This window comes from Mastigoproctus giganteus, chromosome 10 (genome assembly GCF_048544385.1).
Source record: "Mastigoproctus giganteus isolate SK-2022 chromosome 10, ASM4854438v1, whole genome shotgun sequence".
Lineage (NCBI taxonomy): Eukaryota > Metazoa > Arthropoda > Arachnida > Uropygi > Thelyphonidae > Mastigoproctus > Mastigoproctus giganteus.
This window is the reverse complement of record NC_143584.1, coordinates 132,434,073-132,451,834: the sequence shown is the minus strand read 5'-3', so window position 1 is coordinate 132,451,834 and position 17,762 is coordinate 132,434,073. Positions and strand designations below refer to the sequence as shown.

The 17,762-nt window shown below is 37.1% G+C and overlaps 1 protein-coding gene across 6 annotated transcripts in view; it reads left to right on the top strand.

Annotated features, from left to right (window-relative positions):
• Positions 1-17,762, top strand: part of LOC150079291 (intermembrane lipid transfer protein VPS13D-like) — a 1,618,665-nt gene that overhangs the window by 771,167 nt on the left and 829,736 nt on the right. For all 6 annotated transcript variants that reach the window (XM_090383928.1, XM_090383929.1, XM_090383926.1 and 3 more), the window contains one exon: positions 3,820-4,022. In XM_090383928.1, coding sequence (XP_090240054.1) covers positions 3,820-4,022 — 203 coding nt within the window. The remainder of the gene's footprint in view (positions 1-3,819; positions 4,023-17,762) is intronic.

Sequence of the window (17,762 nt, the reverse complement as noted above, 5' to 3'; positions counted from 1 at the left end):
TTCTCCACCTTGTCGCGGTGGGGGAGCTTGCGTGTCCCGATGACCCAGAGAGCTAAGTCGGCGGTAGCTTAGCTACTGGTAGGGCCTCCCAAGCCGGACAGGTCAACGGGCCAGACTAAGAGGCGCCTCCATAGCCAGGTGGGAAGGAGCAGCAGTGCGCAGCACACGCTTCTTGATTAGACCGGGATTCGAACCCGTCACCACCAAATACGGAGGATGCGGAAAGGTCAAGGAATGACCACCGCATATCCCGGAGCAATATGACCTTAGTTGCTAATGCTCCTAAAAACCAACCAAACAAACAAACAACAACAGACTAAGAGAGATACCCTGGCCCTCCAGGTTGGGGGTTGCTGCAACGGGCTAGCTCCTCGTTCAGTGTAAAAAATACACAAATGCTAAACGACCTACAAGTGAAAATGGACTGCACTTTCGGAAACGACTCGGCAAACGGAAAAGGACTATGATTTTGGGATGCTGGAATATTCAAGGCCTTTCAACTAAAAGAAACTTTCTTTCGGATGAACTGCAAAAATTCAAGTTAGACATCGTCGTGTTATCAGAGACAAAGAAAAAGGGATGTGGAGAGGAAATAATGGGAGAATACTACCATTTTTGGAGTGGAGTTGATAAGAGTGAAAGAGCCAGAGCAGGAGTTTCTATTGCTGTGAAAAAGAAATTGAGACACAACATCAAAAACTGGCAATTTATTAATGAAAGAATGATCTCATTGGAACTGAAAATGTACGGGAGAGAAATATGTATTTTGGGAATATATGCCCCGACTAATGACACCGCCGATACCTTGAAGGATGAATTTTGGGATGATCTGAGAGATCTAATAGAAAAAATTCCTAAGAACAAAGAGATATTTCTAATGGGAGATTTCAATGCAAGAGTAGGACTGAACAAAATAGCCAAGTTATTGGAAGATTTCACTGAAAATAACTAGCTCCTGTGGGACCAGTGCTTTCTGCCTTGAATATTGCTGGTGTGCCCAACATGCACAAGCATGAGCTGTGGCATTGAGTTGGGCACCTGAGAATTTGATGGGACTCCCTATTTTAAATCCTTCAAGTGCTTCTACCATACTCTTCAAACTCTTATAAATGCCCATCAGAATGCTGAGTTGGCGCCTTCTAATTTCTTGACTCTCTGAACCTACACACAAAGACATCCTCCTTGGCCATTCATTTCGTGTTCCAGAAAGACCTGCAAACATTTCACAAGCTGCACATTTTTTTAGGCCGTAATGAGTTGGAGAATCGCCCTCTTTGGTTCTTCCCCCAAGTGCTGTGTGCTCCACACAGCACTCGCACTGCTTTGTGCTCATTGCTTTGTTGCTCTAGTCTTTTATCTTATAATTTCCATTTAAATACAATTTAAGTAATTAACAATGAAAATTAATAAGCTTAATAAATTTGATTGATTAATTGACAATACTACAATGCAGTAATACCTATTTTGCTATCTAGTTTCACGTTATACCTTACTATATCAAGTTCAAGATATGCGCTCTCATGTTATGCTATACTGTAACGATCTCAACATTAAATTAGTTATATCCTTAGCTAAATTCTGAAGATAAGGAAAAATGCCCAAAAAGTGATTAACACCTTCAAACTACTTACGACATTCTCGCCAAAACACAGATACAATAGCAGTACAAGTAGGGAGTCGTAACTTGCAAAATCAGTAGCTAAATTTAAAAAATAAGATAACGTATACTGCTAAGTCTATTTAATCTATATGTAAAACGCAGTTTAATATGTTAATCAAGAATACGGCAAAAATTTCCAAATAATTTATCTGTTTGCAGGACTCAAAAAAGTCTACGACTTTTCACTTATAGTCTCGTTTTTCTTGTTCTGGAAAGAAGTGCGCAGTGCAGAGGAAAAGATCAATCTCGAAAATATAAAATGTCAATATTGTGTTCCTATATTTTGCTAAGATGAAATATTGAAAACTGAACTAAATTTAGAATCATTTTGGACCTCCATGTGCCTCAATTAAAATTTAAAATTATCAATGTGGATTCAGCTTGTGACTGAAAGTTATCTTGTATTGAAGGGGTGACTGTTTTGCTGAGGGAGCTTACAGTGACATACTTACATTGTGAGATTGAGCCTATATTGGTCCTTAAAAAATATTCACTGCCAATTATTACTTGTTCTCCTATCGAAAAAGATGTCTGAGCTTTCCCTCCCTATCTTCAAAAAAGCAGCAAACAGTGTGGTAACTAAGTTTTATTTGACACCTCAAAATGGCCTTGGATGCACAGCAAGTGTGCACAGAATGACTCCTACAGGCACCACCTCATTCAGTGTCAATAAGATGGTGACCATGCAACAGAAAGTGCAGTTTGTGTTGTGGTATAAGTTTAAATCTGTCATAACAGTGCAACGTCAGTATCAACATACTTACAGACAAGATGCACCAACAGGCTAGACTATAATACATTGGTTTAATCAGTTTAAGGAAACTGGCAGTTTAGACATTAAGAAATCTCCAGGCTGACCACCAACATCTGAAAATAACGTGGAGCGCTTGAGACAGTCTTGCTTACGTAGTCCGAAGAAATCCATCGCTCGTTGCAGTCTGGAGCTTGGCATTCCAAAGACCACCATTCAGAATGTGCTTCATAAACAACTGAGACTGCATGCATACAAGATTCAACTCAAACACAAAATCAAACCTGAAGACCGTCCCAGACATACTGAATTTGCTAGTGCCATGTTAAATGAGATTGATAATGATGAAAGTTATTTAAAACGCATTTTGTTTATTGTTGAAGCAACCTTCCACATAAATGAGTGTGTTAATTATCGCAATTGTAGAATTTGGGGGTTACAGCAAATGATGTTTACTAGTATATACATGATACTCCTAAAATAAATGTGTTGTGTGGACTTATGCACAATCGCTTACTAGGCCCATTTAAGTTTGCTGAAAGGAATATAACTAGCAACATTTATTGGGATATGCTTCAGCTTTATGTTTTCCCTCAACTTGAAGACATAGAAAGAGAGAAAGGGGTTCTGTGATTTTTCAGCAAGATGGTGCACCACCTCATTTCAGCCATAATGTGCATAATACCCTAAATGAGAGCTTTGCTGATCGTTGGATCGAAAGAGGTGGATCTGTGCCTTGGCCATCAAGAAGTCCTGACCTGACATCATTAGACTTTTTCTTGTGGGGCTACCTAATGAACATCATCTATGCAGAAAAGATTTGTGATCTGCACCATTTAAGAGAGAAGATCACAGCTGCAATAGCAGCCGTTATGCCAGAAATTATTGAGTGCACGTGGACAGAGATCGACGGCAGCTAGGATGTTTGCCGAGCATTGAACGGTGCTCATATTGAAACATACTAAGGTATGAAGCAAAACTTGAGATAATCCTGTAGATATTAAAAAATAAATCGATTGATTGATTTAAGTATTTGTGTTGTTATTTTGTTATGATATCACAGACACCTTTTTTGATAACCCTGTATATACTGGAATAAATGGTTACTCAGCAGTGAAATTGTTAAGCTTTATTGTTGTGGCTGTACAGAATATAAATGAAAATTTATTTTGCTGCAATGAAAAAAAAAAAAAAAAAAAAAAACCCGATAAGTGTCACCTCTTCTGTTTTTAATAGCTAGACTTAGAGGTAGTCTTCTTTGCTTGTTTGTAGCAATTAATGAATGATTGTGTGGATAGAAGCAATGGTAATTGACAAAAAATAAGTGCTTTACTGTATTATTTTTTTGTATTTTCATTTTGTAAGTTTTTCTAAATTTTTAAATATTTAAGCTAATATTAAATTGTAGGTCAGTAATGAAGTTTCCAGATGTTCTCGAATATCACTTGATATATCTGCAGTGTCACCTGTAATCATAATACCACAGAGCTATTGTTCATCTGATGTTCTAGTAGCTGATCTTGGAAGACTAAAAATCCATAATGCCTTTTTGTTTGCTGACTCACCTGGTGCTATTAGTACTATATATAAAACTCCATCACCTGATATAAGGTAATAATGAAATTTTATTAAATTTTCAATGTATTCAAAAAATATTATTTAGAGATAAAAAAATTTTCTTAATACAGTAGACTGTTGAAATAACCACACCCCAAATAATGGAACATTCGAGCTAACAGCACATCGAGATCAATTTTTTACATACAACACAGATGTCTCTCAGTGATGGAAAAAAAAAAAAAAAAAAGGCAAGTCATGTGATCACTGTACACCTAATTCTGTTTTTGCACTAACTTTTTTTACACGAATTTGATTTAACACGAATTCAAAATAAATATTTCATTCTCTTTTTATGTGAGTCATTTTGATTTAACACGATTTCTATGAATTTTTTTTGCCTAAATTCTAAGAAAATTTTTTTTTATTTGTGGCATATTAGTGTCATTTCTATATTACATGCACCAATAGATTGGATAACAGCTGGTGTGTGCGTTTTGAAATGCGTGCTTTTGTTTACCAATGTATACGTCTAGGTATCTATGAATCATCAACATTTTTATTGGATTTGGTGCACATCTACGGTATTTGTGCATTTTATCTTCGGAAGACATTTAGTAGTAAGCGCTATTTCAAAGTGGAATTTGTGCACATATAAATTTATTAATTTTGCCGATAGTCAATAAATTGGATGTTTACAAATTTTTCATATCTTTTTTTATTAATTATAACTGAGATATTTTTCGGTAGCCCTTATATAATGTTGAATGATTCACCTATTACCAAAATGAAAAGGAAAGAGATTTCTTTGGAACTTAAAATTCAAATTTTAGATCGTCTTGCAACTGGACAAGGGGCTACGTCTGTAGGAAAGCATTTTGGTGTACATGAAGCTACTGTAAGAACTATTAAGAAAAATGAAGCTGCAATTAGTAAGTCGGTATGTTCTGGAACAAAAGTAAGTGTTAATTCATCATCATATACAAGAGATATTGTCAAGGAAAAATGGAAAAGGCTCTGGTAATATGGATAGAAGATCAGTCACAAAAAAGAGTACCATTAGATGGAAATGCCATCAAGCAAACAGCACTATGAATTTACAGACAGATTAAAGAAAAGGAGTCAAGCACTTCATCTCAGTTTAAACAGAAAGTATGTATTTTTTTTCTGCGAGTACAGGTTGGATGACAGGGTTTCTTAGAAGGCATGTTCTTCATAATATAAAAATTAAAGGTGAAACTGCATCTGCAGATGAATTGGCTGCTAAAGTATTCCCGCAGAAACTTGCAAAAAGAATTTCATTAATAGAGGAAGAAGATGATGTCCACAACATTTCTAGTGATAGGAGTGATATTCCAGTCGTACGCAAACGTATGCGCCGTTTATTATCAGAAAGGGAAAATGAATAAAATCTTATGTGTAAAACAGATTTTTTTTGTTCATGAAGAATTTTTTTTCATTTCATATGCATACAAATTTACTTTAATACATTTTCATTACATATTATTACATGTGTATTTTGTTGAAATAAAATAATAAGCTTAAAACGAATATTTTTATGTGTTTTTTTTTAATTATTTTTACTGATTTTTTAGATCCGGAACCAATCTTCTTTTATTCCATAAATACAATGTCTTTTTTTTACATGGTTTTTTTTTACTCATATTTTTCAGGAACGTATCTATCGGGTAAAAACAGAATTAGGTGTATTTGTTTATGCTTGCCATTTTGAAAGTGAATTCTTTACTGATATCACCGATTATACCATTGTTTTACATTTATTTTAAATTAAAAATCCCTCACTATGGCTACTAAAGTTAATAAACCTCATATAGAAAAGAAAAGAACAACAAAAATATTGGAATGAGCAGAAGCCTGGAAAACAAGATGCAGGATATTTCAGAGACTGCTGGGAGTCATTGCAGTACAAGTAAACACATGGGTTGTGTTAGGGTAGCTAAGAATAGGAACAGGTGCATGTATATTTGCGTGTACATCAATGCTAGGAGTTTTTGATTTTTGAGGATCAGTTTTAGACTGGCCGTCCTCCAGCTGGTTGGAAACTGGCCCACTTTGATACAGGTGTTGTACAGTCGGAGCAGGAGGTCCGGCATAACCTCCGCAGCTTTCTTGACCATTTCTGGCTTGATGAGATCGGGGCCAGGGCACTTTTTGTTCCTGGTTTGTGATACCGCTTCTTGTAGTTCGTTGGCTGTGACAGGGGGTTCTAGTTGTTCGGTCTCATATTCTTCGTTTGCTTGGCAGATGGCTTTCTGGTCCTCTGTTAGTATGCCTGGTGGGTCTTGGATTAGATTACTGAGTATGTTCTTTATTGAGTCCTGTCATGTTGCAGTGAGTGTTCCTTGTGCCGTCTTTGTTACGGTCATCACTTCGCCTCTGGGGAGTTTGGTTGTGGTGATTTTATACACCACTCCCCAGGGTTCAATATTTCCTGTTACTTGGACAAGTCGTTCCCAGGATGTTTTCATGTTTTTCTTAATAGTTTCTGTATAAAAGTTTCAGATCTGTCTATATTGTTGTCTCAGCTCCGCGAGTTCCACCTGGGGCCATGTTCTTAGTGCCCTTTGATACTGCTTTCTTTTATCCTGTACTTGTCTTCTCATTCTTTGCAGCTCCGAGGTCCACACAGCATTGCTCCCGTCATCGGAGTTTTCCTTGTCATGGACGCTTCCGCTGCATTGATGATTATGCAGGTTATATCTTGTGCGAACTGACTGGGGTCTATCCTTTCACCTTCGGTCTCCCGTCTGTCCAAGTCCTCCATGTACTGTCTCCCTTGGGTGGATAAGAAATTGCAGTGGCGTCCCAATTTGCTTTCCCGATTGCGAATCTGTTTGACAGGTATTTAGTGGTGACTGTTCTAGCCTGATTCCTTTGTATGCTATAAGTGATGGTTCGGTGGTCAGACGTAGTCCACGCGTTTTGTACAGTCCAGTGGGTTACATTTGTATCTATATTTCTGGATGTTAAAGTTATGTAGATCGTTTCTTCCCATAGCATGTTACAATACGTTGGGAGGCAGAAAGGCTGGTTTATGACTGTAAATATTGAATTTGCTAGGAAGTCTTCTAGTTTCCATCCGTTTGAGGTTCCCCTCGGTCCGGTTTGGCACTGTGCCAGACAAGTGATCGGCAGTTAACGTCCGCTCCAATCAAGATTTGATGCCCTAGCAGGGTTGTCTGTACTGATTGTAGATATGTTGTGGTAAAGTCGATTTCTACTCCAGGCCTACAGTAGAGGGCTATTATGTAGTAGCTGCCTATAGGCAGCCTGTGCCTGTGCCTGTGCCAGCCCTGGGCGTGCAAAGTTGTGGTATCTTTGTAACCGTTATCTCTGGATTTCTTACTATACTGCTGCCCAGGGGGGTGTCTTCGTTGCTTTGAACAATTTTATAATTGAGCGGGCATCCCCTTACTTGTTTCTGATTGGTATACGGTTCTAGGACTATGATAATGTCTGCATTATCCTCATCTGCTTGGAGTCGTACCTGCTCAACAACCGCTCGAGCTCGGTGGGCGTTTAGTTGGTGTATCTTTAGTACGCTACAATTGTATTTTTTATGTTGTATTCCCATAATCGATTCTTTGTTGGTAGGTGCCTTTTACCTTGAGGTAAGTGGGACAGTTTTAGTCTCGGATGGAGTGGTTGTGATTCATTCTGAGGCCTTTGCAATTGGTGCAGATGGGTTCCTTAGTTTTGTTGGGGCAGGTCTTAAAATCATGTCCCCTCTCTGAGCAGTGGCCGCAGGTTGGTTCCTTTTTGGGCACAGGTGTGAGTGGTGTGGCCATATTTTCAACATCTAAAGCACATCGGTATGGCCACATGCTCTCTAAAACGGAGACAGCTCCACTCGAAAAAATCCTGCTTTGGTGTTTTAGGACCTACCAGGTGGGCGGAGTCAGCTCAACTGTCCAGTTATATCATCCTCCATTTGTTTTGGACTGGGTTCTGTATTTTGGTGTCAGCAGTGTAGCCCCTTCTTGATTCGGTAGGTGGCTTTTTAAGTTTCTTCTATATATTTCTTCCGTGAGTTGTTGTGGTTGTAGATTTTGTTCCACATTGAAAATAACTATTGATGGGCCTTTCTTTTTTGGGGTCTCTGCCATGAGTCCCACGGTATTTAGCTTGGGGTTCGTTATTATCCCCTTGGCTTCCTCCTTGCTTTCCGTCTCAATTACGATACCAGGACTTCTTGTTTTCCGGATTGACTTTATCCTAATGTCTTCGAAGTCCTCTTTGAGATTGTTTATGACTTTTTGCTTTATTTGTTCACTGGAGGGTCTCTCTTCTCCGGTGGGTCTCAGTATGACGATGTTTGGGGTTTTCAATAATACTTTCTTTTGTTGGATTTCCACTTTGTTTGTTTTCTCTGCCTCGTTTGGTTTATTCCTCAGCCCTTGGGCATAGCTGGGGGTGCGCTGTGGCATTTTGTTTGCCCCACATTCCATATAGGTTTGTAGCCGTGTAGCTATTCTCTCACTTTCTAAGTATGTACCATGGAGAATTGTCTCCATTTTTTGAAATATTGTCACAATTTGAGACCTCAATCCAGAGGAGATCCTGTTAGGGTTCTCTTTGAATATATTTTCAAGGGCCATTTTTAAAATGAATGTTTTCTCATAGACGGAGCCCTCTGGAAGAGTGTGGTTCAGGGGTGGTTCCTGTTGTTTGTCATCGTTATTTGTTTCCCTTTGAGATGCTGTGTGGTCCCGCTGCTCTCTAGACTCGGTCTGGGAGCGGGTTACTCGCTTATTTTTTTGCTTGGCTTGAGAGGCCCCTGATTGGGTGTCCTCCATATCTTCTGTCTCGTCAATAATGTCGAGGTGGTCACTTTGTGACTGCATCAAGGATTCCATAATTTTTTCTGTTTTCCCTTCCATTTGGCGAATTCCAGATAACCGGGACAGTTCGGTTTATCGGGCGTATGTTGGGATGATCTGTTAGGGCACTGAAAATGCTGTCAGACGATGTCCTCCACAAATCTGTGGTTGAATTTGGAGACAGGTGGTTATTGAAGTTTTGTGCTATCCCCTTCGGTCACTAAGGGGGGGGTAAACAGCCTAGTGTGAAAATGCTCCCAGAAGAGCAGGATCACTTCTCATAGGGGCTTCCTGGGGCGGCAGTCGTGGGTTCGAATCTCGCCTCGGGCTTGGATCAGAGTAAAATGCAAAAACTTTGGGAGGTGCATTATGGCCACAGAAGCTGATGCGCCAACAACTAACAAAGAAAAAAAATAAAAAAGTAAAAAATCGCTGGACAGTGCAGTGTTAAGTCAGTTTATTTATTGGATGATTGTTTTCTACATCAGCATGTTTGGGAGTCAGCTAAAGGGAGTAGTACTCTTGATTTTATTATCAGTAGTGATTCTTCATGCATTAAGAATCTGCAGATAAAGGAACCACTAGGTGGCAGTGATCACAGTGTGCTTAAGTCGGATTTACTAAGAGGTAACTACCATCAGGGGTAAAGGGAAGGGTTATTGCTTTCATAAAGGCGACTACGATGGTCTGAGACTATTTAAATTCTATACAGTGGGACCAACTGAAGATATTACCAACAGCAAACTCAAAATGGGAAGCATTCAAAGAACTTATCTTGGAAGCTTCTAGGCTTTACATACCAACTAAGAAATATTGTTCGAGGTTTAGGCTTAAATGGATGTCAGATGAACTAATGAGACATATGGCAGAGAAGAAAAATTCATGAGATACATATAAATTAACATGTGACACAGAAGCCTATGATAGATATAAGTTGATCTGTAACCAAGTTACAAAGGAGGTTAGGCAGGCGAAGGCAGATTACGAGAAATCTTTGGCAAAGGATGCAAAGAGAAGGGCAACAAGATTAGTGAATGGAACAAAGGGTTGCTCTTACGAAGAAAGGCTTAAGTTTTGCAAATTACAGAGTCTGGAGACTAGGCACCGGCGAGGTGATCTGATAGAGGTGTATAAGGCTTTGAATGGTTTGAGCATGCTCAATGCCAATGGGATTCTTCATCTTGCTCAGAATAATCACCTCAGAGGGCATAAATTCAAATTGAGGAAGGATGGATGTGGGATAGATGTGCGGAAATTTGCCTTTAGCCAGCGGGTGGTTGGTAGGTGGAACCGACTTCCATCACTTGTTGTAGAAGTTGATAGCCTAAACAAATTTAAAGCTCAACTGGACAGGTATTTCGAACGAACAGATGGGTGAAATGGGAGTGGGGCTTTTTTTTTTTTTTTTGGCTGATGCTGAATAAGCTTGCTTTCTTGCATCATATGCCTCTGCTAATGCTAATGCTAAGAAAAACAGCAAAGAGTTCTTTACTGATATAAACTGTAGAAGGAAGGGGATGAATCAGATTGGTCCACTTAATATCGATGATTCAACTTTTGATGATCCTGCTCAGGAAGCTAACAAACTAAATGAATATTTTGCATTGACATTCACACATGAGGAGTTATTCAGCAAGGGGAATGCCAGAAGTGTATTCAACTCTGGCAGTAAGCTAGATAATCTTGTAATAACTGAGAGTAAAGTGGAGGAGAAATTGTTCAAGATAAACACAAGAAAGGCACCTTGGGTGGATGGGATCTATCCAGTTATATTAAAGGAGGCAGCAAAGGTGGTAAGCAAACCCTTCGCCATAATTAGGTGAGCTTCCTAAGACTCAGGGGAGGTACCCATAGACTGAAGATGTGCAAATGTGACCCCCAATTCACAAACAAGGATCAAAGGCTGACACAAGCAATTATAGACCTATGAGTTTAACTTCTGTTCCTGGAAAATTAATGGAGGCACTGGTTAAAGAAGCACTGCAGGATCATCTAGACAAGACCTCAGTTATAGCTCGGACACAGCATGGTTTGTTAAGGGAAAGTCTTGCCTGACCAATTTGATTGGATATTATGATGCAGTCACAAAAGAACTGGATGCAGGGAATAGCTTTGATATTATATACTTGGATCTTAGGCTTTTGATACTGTTGCACATGGAAGACTGCTGCACAAATTGGATCAGTGTGGCATTGGAGGCAAATTGCTGCTTTGAATAAAGGGGTGGTTGAGGGGGAGAAGACAGAGAATGGTAATCAATGGACATAGCTCATCGTGGACTAATGTTATTAGTGGAGTCCCTCAGGGTTCAGTGTTGGGTCCATTATTGTTTTCTGTATTTATAAATAATATTGATGATGGTATACCAAGTTTGCAGACGATACAAATGTTGGCAGGGTTGTTAAGGACACTACTGACGCTATGCTGCTGCAACAGGATCTGGAAAGGTTGAGCAGATGGGTTGAGAGGTGGCAAATGAAATTTAACATTAACAAATGTAAAGTACTACATATGGGAAACAGCAACCCCAGGGCAACTTATCAACTCTGTGGTACTACACTGACAGTGGTAGAGAATGAAAAGGACCTGGGGATAATTGTGCAGGCAGATATAAGTTCTCTGAGCAGTGTAGACGAGCTGCAAGAGTAGCTCATGTGTCTTGTGAATGATATACAGGAATTTTTCTAGTAGGGATAAGGAGGTGATTATTCCTTTATATAAGGCAACGGTCAGGCCAAATCTTTAGTACTGTATACAGGTCTGTAGGCCTGATTTCAAGAAGAATTTAGAGCTGCTGGAACGAGTACAGAGAAGGGCAACAAGATTAGTGAGTGGAACCAAGGGTTGCTCTTCCGAAGGAAAGCTTATGTTCTGCAAATTACAGTGTCTGGAGACTAGGCACCGGCGAGGTGATCTGATACAGGTGTATAAAGCCTTGAATGGTTTGAGCATGCTCAATGCTGATGGGATTCTTCCTCTTGGTCAGAATAATTACCTGAGAGAGCATAAATTCAGATTGAAGAAAGACAGATGTGCTGAAGTTTGCCTTTAGCCAGCGGGTAGTTGGTTGGTGGAACAGACTTCCATCCCTTGTTGTGGAAGTTGATAGCCTGAATAAATTTAATGCTCAGCTGGACAGGTATTTTGAACGAACGGAGGCGTGAAGTGGAAGGGTTTTTTTTTTTTTTTTTTTGGCTGATGCTGCATAAGCTTGCTTACTTGCATCATATGCCTCTACTTATGCTAATGCTAACATTAAAGCTTAGTTTAAAACTTGGTATAATCGAAACTATTACATAAGACGTTACTGGGTATAATATACCCAGTAATTTCTTACATACACCCATGTGTATTGTGTCTGTAAGTTGCGCGTGTTCTATGGTCGTTTTGCCTTTTTTGCTGGACGAAAAACCCCAGTTTCTGGGGGGGGGGGGACCTTGCTATCTATGCGTGAGACAACTAACTCAGCTACGAAATGAAAAAAGCCCATGAAAGTCCCTTGTGTCATTTGGGGGATTCGAATCTGGGCCTTTTCGACCTGGTTTGGAGATGACGGTGGTGATACCCTGTGCTCCCCGCACAGACTAAACTTGATATAATGAAGAAAATAGAACGGGATGTAAGCAGGAGTGTATTAATGGCGGAATATAATATTGGATCATCAAGATGTTTGTTTTTTATGTGCAATTAATAAAATTGCATTCCACCCCCATTTTTGGACAAAAGCCTCAAGTTGCATAGTGAGTTAACATGCCTACAAGTTAGTGTAAATGTATCAGATCTTCCACTAACTTGTAAGCATGTAAATTCGCTACTCAACTTGAGGATTTTGCCCTAAAATGCAACGTAATTCAAATTACCACACACCATCAGGCATCTCTCATATTGTGGGGTTATACTTATCAACTACCTTGCCATCGTTGCAACACCACCGTGCCTGCCCACCCACCGAAGAGGAGTCAATCAGCTCCAAAATAGTGCCGTCTGGGTGGTGGCATCCGCTGAGAATAAGTAACAATAGTCTTCTCCTATGGTGAAGTGTTACTTATTCGAGGTAATCAATATCATGGCAACTCGTGAAGGTATTCACAATATGAAATATACATAATGATGGCAATCTTATAACTATTTAGTATTTAGCTGCGAGCAGATCTGATGCATTTGTACTAACTTGTAATCATGTAAAATTGCATTCTTAATCTCTCTATTTCTTATTTAGACTCATTATTTCTGCATTAAATATCTTTTAAAAAAACTGTCTGGATAATGGAAAAATTGAAATAACAGCACCTTGAATTCCCAAAGTGCCGTTATTCTGAAAGTCTACTGTATTCAGAACTTATATTGAAGATTTTTTAATATTCAAATCATGCTTGCTGCACTGAAAAATTGATTTATTCAATTTACTTTTTCAGAAAGGAATTAAAACTCAGGTATGCTACTACAACAGGATCTAGATTAAGTAGCAGTTGAAATTTAATATTGACAAATACAAGGAACCATGTGGCTTGCAGAAGGATGCATATCCTACTGGTGCATTATGTCTATACCAGTCAGTGCTCATCCATGTGGTTCATGATCACTGTTAACCCTGGTCTCTTTGTAGCGCAATGGACTTCTATCTTTCCAATCTTTGTCCTTTCATGATAATACTTTTAAGTGATGAATTGCTATCAATTTTCTTTGTTGCATCTCCTTGTGCTGCTTTGGAATGTCGATCTTTGAATTACATCTGCACAGCAGCTAGATGTATAGGTTCTATGAGTATTCTGTAATTTAGAATTGTATTCCATGTTTATAATAATAAATATGAGAGTTGCCTTAATATCCAAATAGGAGATCTTATTTCAATTTCCAGGATAAAATCAAATAAATTAAAATTACATTAAATTAAAAACACCGAATTTCAATTTGAATAAATAAATAACCTAAAATACGTCGATATGCTCATACTTCCCATACATGAACCCTACAAACACCGGAACACACTGACATCAACCAGCCCCAGACATCAGATAACCCATGCACTAAAGAAAACTGAGCACGTTTCCGTCAAAAATAAACCTTATTTAAAATGCGCAATCGTTTTATTATTAAAACCAAATCTCCTTTGAAGGGACCAAACTTTTTTGTCTGCGAGACATTTTCACCAGAAGGATAATAATACTGAAATCTCAAATGTTTCCCCCTAAATTTATTTGTTGATATGACAGATTAAAAAAAAGTGAGATAGATTGAGATTTTCATCTCTTAGTATTTTAAATTCTTACATCATTATCTAATCATATTGACTATTATTCCACTTCTTCCATTCTAGGAAACTCTGAAAAAACTATTTTCAAAAATTTTTTAAAAATTAAAACATGAGAGATTCTGTTAATCAATTAATTAATACTTATAAAACACTTACTTTTAAATACTATACCCAAAGACTTCATATAAATTTTCTGAAATATTGTTTATCAAAGCATCTTATTCCAAAATTTGCTAGGGTGAATTTGAAGCAAAGAATTCTGGGGTTAAAAAATTTAGTTTAATGACTTTGTTTAGGATAATTGTAAAAAAAAAAGTGTTTTTTACAGCTGTGTACAATGAGGGTGAGATTAAAAAGAGTATTACCTCCTAACAAGTGGACAGGATTAAAAATGAAGATTGAAATACAAAAACAGCTAAAATGTTAGAGATTTCTGATAGACATACAAAAAAGTTATCATCTTTGTTAAACGAAGGGAGATTATAATGGGAAAAAAGTTTTTTGCATACAATAGGTCCAGGGATCTTCACACAGTAAATATTACCGATAATCCTATCACAAACAAGGGGTTCGGTGTTTCTTATACATACAACGTGCCTGTTGACCTTAATACATGTAATATAACAAATATTCTTTCTGTGTGTAACGTGTTCAAGAATCCTCCATGTTATGAATGTCACACTGTCATGTCAAATAGTAGATATGGGGGAGGGGAGTTGTATAGTACACACCAATTTACACAACAAAATCATCATTCTGATACAAGATATTCTAATTTGGATACCGTGACTCCGTGCACTCATTTCAAACACACATCATAACAATTTACATTCTTTGATAAGGGGAAATCCTGGTGATCAAACATATAATAAGGTTATAAATCTTTCTTCAGTTGAGTTATCATCTTATAAAACAGCATCGTTGAGTAAAGGTTTAAATTATGATTTTGGCACCAAAAAACCTTCCAAAAAAACAAGCGATTATTAGAGATGGAACATGGCCTTAGAGATACAACTAACAAGGAATTATTAATTCAACAACTGAATAATATTATTAATAACTCTAAAGAGATATAAGTACCTATTTTAAAGAGGGAGGAGAGATTAGTTATAAAACAAATTTAAAAAAAAAAACAATAAAGATATAGTTATACAATGTGCTGATAAGGGTGACATTGTGGTAGCTTTGAACAATGATGATTATGTAAAAAAAGTTAAATGATATTAAATCTGATATTAAATCAGATAATTCTACATATAATGAGATAAATAAAACCGTGTTTGTTAATTTAGTTAAGGGTTACAATAGAACTTTGATGGAATGTAGAAAATCTGACTACATTACATGTAGTCAGATTTCCTACCAACTAAAAAATGTACCAACTAAAATAATTAAAAGGAAGAACTTATAATATTCCAAATTGATTTGGTCAAATTAAACTCCTTAAAGTAGGTTATCCCATAAGACCAATAGTGTCATGTAGAAACTGAGCTTTTGCCCCTTTGGCAACCTCTCTTTATATTATAAAACCATTTAGAAGTTTACTAAAGTTTAATATAAAAAATTCAGACTCCTGACGTTAAAAGATGGTAAGTTGGAGGCAGATAATGTTTTATGTTCTCTAAATGTAGGGTCTCTCTATATTAATGTAAATATCGAATTTTCGTTAGACCTATTATGGGATCATTTAAATAATGATTCCTTTAGTATCTTTCCCGTTAGATTACCAAAACTAGATGTTTTTAAATTGATAAAATTATTAATACATGTGAATTTTATATCATTCAAAACAGTCTACAAAAAAATATTTGGCCTAACTATGGGTTTAAGTTTGAGTGTTCTGGTTGCGGAGATTTTCCTTGATAGGATTGAACAATTGCATATTACCCCTTTTTTTATCGAACATAAAATTTTACTTCAGGTATTTTGATGGCATTTTAATTATAGCTGATAAAAAAATAATAGTTGATATTTTCCAAATAGTAAATAATATACATAGTAGATTAAAATTCACATTAGAATATGAGGATGCAAAGAAAAATTCAAGTGATTTCCTAAACTTCACTCTAACAAGAGTGAATAGGTCTCTTCAATTTAAAATATATAGAAAACTCACAAATGTAGGATTATTTTTACAATATGAAAGCTATCACCCCTTTTTGTATAAATGGTTGGTTGTTTTGAATCAGTTTATGAATGCTTATAAATATATAACTACCCAGGTAGACCTGTGGAATGAAATGGAGGAACTGACAAATCGATTTTTAAATAGGGGTTAACCCCTAAAAACTATAAATAATATTAAAATACAGGCTGTTAATAAAATAAAAAATACACCACACAATAATACAATTTCTAAAAAATATTTTATTTCGCTTCCATATATCGAACAGTGGCATAAGAAATTAAATATACTTTTTAAGAACACAGAATTTAAGATAGTGGCTAGGCCTACCCATAAACTTCAGTCTTTAATTAAAAATTCTTTGGTATTAAATAATAGTGATGAAAGGAATGATATCGTTTATTGTTTTCCATGTGGCGATTTTAATGCACCATATATAGGTTCTTCAAAAAATATGCTTTCCATAAGACTGAAATAACACGAGGCTACAGTTAGGGCTCACAGGTCAGGAGCCTCAGAACTTTCTTTCCATGCGATACATTCGTTTTCATTTCGTGAAACAAAGGTTCTTGGTATACAGCAAAATTTTACCAAACTACTTATAGCAGAGACCATAGAAATTAAGATTCTAGAAGATTCTATTAACATTTGTCATCCCTACATAATCTCGGACTCATGGGCCTTTGTGCACATGCAAGATTGACAATAATCTCTCATATCAACATATAAATTTAGGGGGGAACATTTGAAATTTCAGTATTATTATCCTTCTGGTGAAAATGTCTTGCTGACAAAAAGTTTGGTCCCTTCGAAGGAGATTTGGGTTTTAATGATAAAAAGATTACGCACTTTAAATAAGGTTTATTTTTGACGGAAATGTGCTCAGTCTTCTTTGATATCAGCATGTTTGGAGGGTTCATATGGGAAGTATGAGCATATTTAGGTATTTTAGGTTATTTAATTATTCAAATTGAAATTCGATGTTTTTAATTTAATGTAATTTTAATTTATTTGGTTTTAACCCGGAAATTAAACAAAGATCTATCTGGATATTAAGGCAACTCTCATATTATTATAATTAAGAAAAGGGAGATAGATTGAGTTTTTCATCTCGTAGTATTTTAAATTCCATGTTTATGTGGGTGTCAGAAAACAGAAGACATATCTGTATACCCAAGACTCGTGCTTGCATATACGGATATGTCTGAAAATTGTACCACATTGTAAATAGGTGGTACGGTTGCCAGAAAAGCTGGATGGGACTGCCTGGTTTAATTTAGAAATTAAAAAAGAAATCCTTTCTGTGTACATTATACTGCCCATATTCAAATCTGCATCCCTTATGGGCTCATATTTGATGAGTATGGGCTTGGCTCACCCAGTGTCCTGAGCTGGATATCATTATTCTTCTCTTCTTGGAGATTTCTTTTACTTCTCTCTCTCTCTCTCTCTCTCTCTCTCTCAGGGTAACTCAGAAATTTATTTTTTTTTGGCCAGTGCAGCATAAGCCCCAATCTTTCTTGCACCATATGGCTAATAATAATAATGTGAAGTCAAGGAGATGTGACATACGC